Here is a 9276-nt window from a genome sequence, read left to right on the forward strand (position 1 = left end):
AAATTTAGGCACGTTTGGAACATTGAATTTTTCAAAATAGAAAAAATTTAACTGTAAATCAAACCGGCTTGATTTCCTTGCATTATTACAATTCTTAAAATCAAAATAACTAAATTTTTGGGTTCAAAAAATTGATCCAAAAGTCAAGTTTGATGTACGGTTAAATTTTTGTCTATTTCGAAAAATCCAATGTTCCAAGCGTATCAAAATTTATACTAAAAATTCGAATAAATGACTGCACACCTCTAATATAAATCAATGTGTTTGGTCCCAATGAACAACTTTTTAACTTGCGGCAGTTTTATATAAAAAAAAATTTTTTCATAATAAACAATGTAACCTTTTTTTAACGTTCTACGTCGCTATGATCAAGAATGGTCATCGAAACTCGGACAAGGTCAAATACATACTCTTACATTCCTAATGGAAAAAAATCCTCTTGAAAACAAAGTAAATAATTTTATTATGAATTTTAAAAACTTCAAAATTAAACTACTTTCTTGAACATTCTTCTTTTTTTTGGCTAAAAAATTTTTCTCTTTTTGGTTGGAAATTCCTCGTCTTTTATTAAAAATGAAATTTTTGTTAAAAATTCAACTATTTAATTGAAAATGGAACTGTTTTTGGTTGTAGTTTAATTTTCTACGTTTAAAAATTCGATCATTTGGTTGAAAATTCATTTTTGTAGTTTTATCTGGTTTTTAGATTAATTTTATTTTAAGACGATTGTCAAAAATGTTCTAAATTCTTAAAATATTATTTATCAATTAGGGGTAACCCAAGAGAGTATGAAAATAAAATAAAAACTAAGAGATCAAGAAAGCTATTTTAAGTGCAGATGAATTTTGCACGTTTCTAAAGGTCGCGTGACAAGACTTTCTACTAATTTTAAGGAAGTATAGAATCTGTCCAAACTTTGCAAGCAACAAATTTAACTAAAAATAGGGGCAGAATATATTTAATAAAAACTCGATTTTTTAGTTTGATTATTTTAGTTTTTAATTTGACCTTTTATTTAGATGTTAAGAATAATAAAAATTCGAAATTGGAATAAAATTATAATAAAATATGAATTGAATATTCAATTGCTATAGATACACTGTAAAACGCCGATCCTTAAAAGTATGCCGATTTGGTGTAGTTTTGAGTTGCAATATTTTTGAGAAACAAAAACAAATGAAGACACAATTAAAATTGTCGTCAAGGATTACGATATGCGTGATGACAAAGTCTTAATAGATGATTGCCAAAAAGTTGACCATTTTAAGTCCCAATAATTGTCCAATTATCCTTTAAATAGTAAAAATATGTAAAATGTCTTGTTACGAAATGTTGCAACCTACACATTTAAAATGAAAAATTACTTAACAATTTTAACAACATTCTTAAACTATTCGTAATTCAGACTTGAATTGATAATTGCTTTCTTATAAAGGGAAGTTTCAAATAACCTAAATTTTCAAATAAACTTTTTTTAAATATTGCGATATAATTCGACCCCAGGAGACTACATCTTGAAAACTGAAAGACCTGATCATTAAACTTGGACGAATTGGATTTTTGAATAATAGCCAGGTCTGATAGGATTTTGAGCTAAATTGACCATTTAGAAATAGTTTTTTTTAGTTTAGATATTTTCAAAAAATTTACCTTATTTATACAAAAAAAATTTATACTTAAAATACAGTAGTACGATATTTTATGTATTTGTTCGCGTCTTCGAGATGCATCAATCGACCTAATGTTGAAACCTTCTTAACCTCACAGTACCGATTTACGAAATTAAAAAATATATATATTTTTTTTTTTTATATGAGAAAACCTTTGTTCATATTAGGAATACTACAGTACTCTAGCTTACATATTTGTTCCCGTTATCGAGACATGTTGGATGATATATTCACGTACGATCCATGACCTCTCATAATCCAGAAATACGGATTTATAAATTTTAAAACAATATTTGTTATGTTCTTGTTACGAGAAATACTTTCTGATAATATTGGGAATACATCTGAACATCCCATACCTTAGCATTCATCCCCACCTCACACTTTGCAACACCTCCCGCCCCATCCATCACTGTACCTTCCACCACTTCCCAATCACTCTCATCACTTCCCTCACTACCCAGTCCCTTCACAAAAATGCATTTTTCTCGTGAACGGCTGATTTATTATTTTTTTATTTTTTTGCGGGGATCATATTTTAGAGTGGCACCTTCAATTTTTTTAATATCCTTAAGTTGTCAAATTTAACCATTTTTCCTCTCGAAAATTGTCTCATTGGTGTTAAGTTTATCACCACATGTATTTTGTTTTTAAAAATCGGTTATCTTGTTTTCCAGAAAAACTAGTATTTTATTTTTATTTTCCCCTCCATAACTTCAAAAGAAGGCTATCTCGAGGTGACTGTTTTGGGAAATTTCATTTCATTGAATTATTATATTTAATGACAAAAATGCGCAGAAGATAATAAGCGAAAAGCGCTTTGCAAGATGATCATATAACTGGTTTTAAAACAAATGAGGTTTTTATCTATGAAGTTCACTCTAATTAATTTGGGCAAAAATTATGTTAAAGTAGACAACTTAGAAATATTTTTTATTGGAAACGTTGCTCTAAAACATAACCTAAAAAAAATTTTAATTGTATTTTGGATTAGGTTTTTCCTTTAAAATTAGTTGATCCATTCACGGAAAAAAAATCTTGAGGGTGATTCTGAAAATATTAATTGTGAACTTTCTTCCATCAGAAAAAACTGAAAAAAATGAAATTTTAATATTGATATATCGCCCTAGGATCTTTCACGCTAATTTTTTTTCGTAAAATTTAGAAATTTGCGAGTTGAAAATATATCCCGGAAGCGTAACTTTGGTGGATCACTGAACTATGAAAAAAGGAAAAGAGCTCAGGATTATTCGTTCAATGACTTGGGAATAACTTGGGACTCCCTTATTTTTATTAACTTTTTTTATTGACGACATCCTTCCTCACGCGACTCTCAACTTAATTAATATTTTAGAACAGCTAGCGAAATGCATTTAATCACTCCGAATCCAGTTTTTTGCCAATTTATGTTTCCAAGTCTCGTTTTAGTATTCTGACTCCTCCAATGCTGCCACAAAGGTGAGTTCAGGACTATTTTAATCAAATTTAAATCATGACATTTACACATTTCTGCAAAGGTTGTCCCCTGGCAATTTTTAGTATAAATAAAGCGTTTTTGTTCCGTATTTTCAGTCAGTCAAAACATTTGCTCCAGTCAACATGAAATTCCTTGTAAGTTATTTTTCAAGTTACTAAATCAGGATATTAAGTAATACAATGAAAAAGCCACGTTTGTAAACAAAAAATCATAATAAATAATAAAAATAACAAAATCCTATTATTTTTAGTTAAAAAGTATAGTTTAATATTTTGACTATATATGTGTTGTTTTGTCGAAAATTCTACTATTTGATTTAAAATTTAATTATTTTGTTGAAAATGGTACTATTTTTTTTTTATAGTCATTTTTGCTAAAAATGCAACGTCTTTTAATTTTAACTTCAGCTGGTTAAAAGTACGTTTTTCTATTTTTGAAACAACTTTTTTATTGAAAATTTGACGATTCCATTTTTGGGTAAGAAAATATCTTTTTGATTCGAAAATTCAAATTCTTTTAAATTCATTCTATAGTTTAATTCAACTGGATTAAAAATTGTCTTTTTGTAGAAAATTAGCCTTTTATGGTAAAAAAGTCTTCTTTCTTGAATTAAAATAAACTTTTTGGTTGAAAATTCTACTTTTCAGGTTAAAATATCAGCCGTGTTCTAATGAACTCTTCTTTTTGGCTTGAAAATTCCAGTGTTTTCGTTTGAATGTTAATCTTTTTTGTTATAAAATTCGACTATTTGGTTATAAATGCATCTCTTCAGGTTGGGAATTCCACTATATTGATAAGGTCATCTTTTTTCTTGAAATTTTAATTCTTTTATTTAAAAGTCGTCCTTTTGAATTAAAAATTCAACTGTTTCGTTAAAATATAATTTTTTGTTGCTGAAACTTTGTTTTGATTTCAAATTCATATTTTTGTTAAAAAATCTTGTTTGGTTGAAAATTCAACTATTGTGTTGAACATGAAATATATTTTTTGACTTGTAGTTTTAGAAATTTAAAGCATTTCATATTAAATTTAATATCGTACATAGATTAATTTTGTTGGAAAGAATGCACCCCCTTTTACACTTAACTGCCGATAAAAGAAGAACCGTTTTACGATATACCTAGAATTGATGTCCTCAGCAGTTTCATGCTCATTCAAGCGTGACAAATAGTATGAGGACAGTTTGTTTTAACAGAAATGGTTTGTCTTATCCAATTTATAATCAAGGCCACTATAAGCCATGCCCAAAACTGTTCTTATATCGAGAGTTGAGTGTATTTCCCTTTTTTCTTGAAAAATTCACCATATTTCCTCTGTTTACAGAGATTTTGTTTCCAAAATTGGTAACGTAGCTCATGTACGAGCCCCCTCGAAATTGATCAATCAGCCAATTACAGTAACTCATTATTATCTTTAATAAACATAGCAATAAAAACTAATATATTTTTCAACTTTTAAATAAAATAATAGTAAAGTAAAAAAAATAAAAATAATATTCTAAAGTCTCAAATAAACAATAATTAGATTATGTGAAAAAATAGTGCATTGATTGCCAATAGGTAAATAAATTGAAGGCGAGTGTCATCATTCGATATATAATATAATGATACTTTTAGTAGAGGGTAATTTACAGTATGGGTTTCGAAACTCGAGCCAACCTTTTCAAACATTCGGAAAGGATAAAATTATAGTGAAGAAGGTCGGCATGCTAAAAGAGTGTAATATAGGACGATTACGTTTCTCTGCATTATTATTAAAAGATCAATATCGCGTGAGACTTCTTTGTTAATTCAAGATCATCCTGCACGAAACTTTGAAAGTGACGAATATTATATATTGTATGCGCATTTCGTCCTCGTGATGAATTTAATTACACTGCAATCAAATTTATTTATTTTCGCCTGACAATTAGAATTTCTGTGTTTTTTTTTTATATATTAGAAAATTCCGCATACAGGCGATTTTACACGCCGATTTTTTATAAATATACAACAGAATTATTAGACATATTACACTTGTAGTCAGAAAGGAACAATGAACATACCTTGAGATTCGACCAAATGTATTCAGTTGCGGAATCTCCTTTTTACTGGCATAATAAACTGGTTTTAGTAGAAATATCGATCTTTTTTAATATTGATCTTTTTTAATAAAGAGTTCTGACCAAATTTTAGTCTTTTACAAAATATTTTTAAAAAGGAAACTAAAGACTGATCTGTTTAGAATAGAAACCGAATTTGTTTATAAATTTTCAAAAAACATTGGAAAATATAATTTTTGATGAAAATATCTTAATGGTAAAAGGGCGTAACACAGTAAATTATTTTTTTTGTAGAAACAACATTTTTATGTAAAAAATAATATGAAAAAAGGAGCGTGTTATGGCTCTAATAAAGCAAAATTATATTTGTCAAAAAAGTTGATAAAATTTTTTTAATTTGCAGCAGTTTTAAAGGGCCTTGCAAATATTTCAAAAAGATTTAAAATAATTTCACAAGATTTTAGAAACATTTTAAATATTCGACAATGATTTCAAAAAGGTGTGTAAATCCAATTTCTAAATTTCAATAGACTTAAAATAATTTAAAAACCTGTCAGAAGATTTCAAAGATTAACCAAAGATTTCATTTATTTCAAAGGTTTTAAACATACTTAACATAGACTTCAAACTTTCTCAAACAATTTAAGGAGATTTTAAAAGATTTTCTAATATTTCACAAAGTTTTCAAAGATTCCAAAAAGCATGTACATTAGATTTCAAAGATTTCACATTTTTTAATATTTTAAATTTTCAAACGGTTTCAAAAGACCTTGTATATCGGATCTAAAAGATTTTAAATTATCAAAGAATTTTAAACGATTTTTAAAGATTTAAAAAGCTTCTTTGAAGATTTACAAAGTTTTTAAACGATTTTAAAAAATTTTTCTATGATTTTAAAGGTCTTAGAAAATTCTAAGAATTTTAAGGATTTAGCAATGATTAAAAGTTTACAAAATTACATATCTAAAATGTTGTCAGTGACTTGCAAATTTCATTTTGAATTTTGACAACATCAGTTGGAGTTAAGTAACAACTTGACAAATATTATCGGATTCTGCAGTAACCTTCAAATTAGCATCTTTAATATTTATAAAAAGTGAATAATAATTATCAATGTCTTCCACTGAAGTATTTCATTAAATGCAGCAATACAGAAATTGCTGGCCACGAAAAAATTGGCTCAAAGTGCAAAACCTGAATAATTCAACCATGTTCATTTTTCAATTCTATTGTTTATTAACTTCCTCAATATTTGATGTTTTTGAATTTTTTCTGATGTATTTCAATCAATAGACAGCATTGCAACCATTTTTAAAGGGTAGATAAACATAAATTTAAAAACACTAATATGACTATAAAACTGTTTTTTTTTTTGCCATTTCATTTGTTTAAATCTGTAAAGACAAATTAAAGAAGATGAAAGACTGAAATTTTAATTAAAATGTTCCAGATTCTATCCTTTGCCCTTTTGGCAGTTGTAGCAGCTGATGTTTCCCATCTTAGAAGCCCATACCCACTAGTCAAGATTTTAAGACAGGCACATGATGCTTCCCCTGATGGTTCCTACAAGTATGCATATGAAACCGAAAATGGAATCGTAGCTGAGCAATCTGGACAACCAGGACCAGTGGGTCCTGAGGGACCCGCTGTTGTAGCTCGAGGAAGTTACAAATATGTTGGAGATGACGGAGTGACATACGAAGTAAAATACGTCGCGGACGAAACTGGATTTCATCCCGAAGGAGTGCACATTCCTCTCGTTCCGGAAGTCATTGAACGTTCTTTGAAATTCAACGCAGCTCATCCTGAAACTCATTATAATAATGGTTTTGTGCATAACACAGTCACCACTCGACCCAAACCATTCCGTCACTGATTTCATTACTCACTTCAATTGATAAATACATATTATCACTTCAAATTATTATTTTACTTATCACCGAGAGATAACAGCGATATCTCAGCAAAGAGAACTTATATAGAACAGTTTTAAATTGGCACATTAACTTGTGCATTATGCATAAATGTGACATAATGTTTTTATCAAGAGTAATAAAGAATATTTTATTTTAAAAATGTCTCATTTTTTAGTTTAATTTTCTGTACTAATCGAATATGATACATCACTTTCATTCTGACCTTGATATCTCAAATGAATTTCTTATGGGATATCAAATTACAGGCTATAGACTACAGACTACATTTTTCGCATTTAATTATGAAGATAAAGTGACCACAGGGGTCCTCTTCAATTAAAGATTTTTTCTGCGAAAGTATATATCCTTGGAGTATAACTAAAAATTACCTGAAACATAAAAAGTCATTCTGATACAAGAAAATACATACACACACTCGGAAAAAAATATCTTGAACCGAAAAAATTGTTTTCTTGGATATTCGCGAAAAATTGGTTGATTCGAACAAATATGGGTTCATTAAAAAAATATTTGATTAAAACAACTAGATTGTTACGTTGAATCGAACAAACACTGGCTATTAAAGGATTTGATTAAAAGAACCAAAAATTTGATTGAGTCAACCAAATTTCCTAAAGTCGCAGTATTTCAAGGGATTTGTACAGATTTTACTAGACCTAAACGACTTTATTTTATTCCCAAGGAATTTAAAGATTTAAACAATTTCAACGGATTTCAAAGAATTTGAAAGGTTTTAGGGTATTTTTCAAAATTCCAAGAAATATCAAGAGATTACAAAAATGCAAGGGAGTTTAAAGGGCTACTAGAACAACATACGCACGCTCTGTCCTCGCCTAATTCTTTTACATCCAATTATTTTATTTGGAAATAAAGTTCAACGAAATTACATGAAATTAATTTTTATTTTAATAACTTTCATTTATACCGGGCTTCGCATATCTGCCCTTTCACGTTACAGATTAAATAATTGTGCAATTCTACGCATTTTCATGCAACTTTAGAAAAAAATTCTAAAATGACGGCGCGTGAACACCTATGTTCCCACCTGCTCTGGTGTAAAATCTTTTGATCCTGAAAATGGTCCCATTATATCCGGAATTTTCGTACCTATTTTTGCAAAAAACCTTGTTAATTATCCAACACATTATCTTTCAAATTCAATGATAATAGTTCAGTAAATGAAAATGAAAAACGAAAGGTACAAGCTGACGAAAAAGACAAGCAAAATAATAATTTTATCGTAAAAAACGATCTGAGACAGATTCAGAGTCACAAAGATTGCAAAAATTTCAAAGCTGTTTATGACTTCAACCAAAATAATTCTATAAAATTTTTTAAGATTTCACAAAGTTCCATAGCGTTGTCTAAGATGTTAATACATCAAAAAATCGGAAGTAAGAAGTGAAAGGGAGAGATGAAAAAAATATGGTTCTGCCAAAGTACCGGTTATATTATCGATCTAGTGTTCGTTTACAGTATAATTACGTAAAAATATATTTCAGGGGCAAAATTAGTTTACAATATCTTAAAAAAGCACAATATTATTCAGTTGAAGAGGTTGTGAAAGTCCTGGTAGCAGTTAAACAAAATAAAGAGACTGCATTTAGTGAAAAGGAAACTTATCAGTATATAATTTGTATTGCTCTCCTTAATTTTTATTGCATGCATATATTGCACATATTTTCTTATAAAAATAAAATTGTTTAAAATGTTCGAATGATTTTAATTTTTATACTATAGTTGAGATAGAAAAGCTTTACTCATTATCGAAAAGATTATAGCTGAATTCATTTTTATATGCAATGGGCCGTTTTTCAAAGCCGCCTCCATTCTACACCACTCCGTGTTTGGTTTGTCCTTCAAACCCTGCATTAGTCGCTCTCTCCATCGTTGCTGGTTTCCGTATCTTCTCCAATCTTGCCACCACATTCTATCTGCATCTCCTATCTTTCACATCACTCTTTCACAGTTTACTACATGTGGGATTGTTTTTAGCTCTTTTTGCATGCCCTGCATTTATTATTCTCCCAACCTTTTTTCTCTTATTTTAATGCGTTCCCATATGTCGTTCTAGCCGAAGCCCCTTTTGCCATGCCGTCCAATTCTTCATTTACCAACAGTCTTCTGCCGTCAAATTTTGTTTAATTTCTC

General features: G+C 28.9%; 1 protein-coding gene across 1 annotated transcript; it reads left to right on the forward strand.

Annotated features, from left to right (window-relative positions):
- The first annotated feature begins 2773 nt into the window (after positions 1–2773).
- Positions 2774–7176, forward strand: LOC117167571 (larval cuticle protein 65Ag1-like). Its single transcript, XM_033352607.1, has 3 exons — positions 2774–3128; positions 3243–3281; positions 6639–7176. Exons 2-3 carry the CDS (start codon positions 3270–3272, stop codon positions 7062–7064), a joined length of 438 nt encoding a protein of 145 aa, XP_033208498.1. The 5' UTR covers positions 2774–3128; positions 3243–3269; the 3' UTR covers positions 7065–7176.
- Positions 7177–9276: the final 2100 nt, after the last annotated feature.

This window comes from Belonocnema kinseyi, chromosome 2, assembly GCF_010883055.1.
Source record: "Belonocnema kinseyi isolate 2016_QV_RU_SX_M_011 chromosome 2, B_treatae_v1, whole genome shotgun sequence".
Lineage (NCBI taxonomy): Eukaryota > Metazoa > Arthropoda > Insecta > Hymenoptera > Cynipidae > Belonocnema > Belonocnema kinseyi.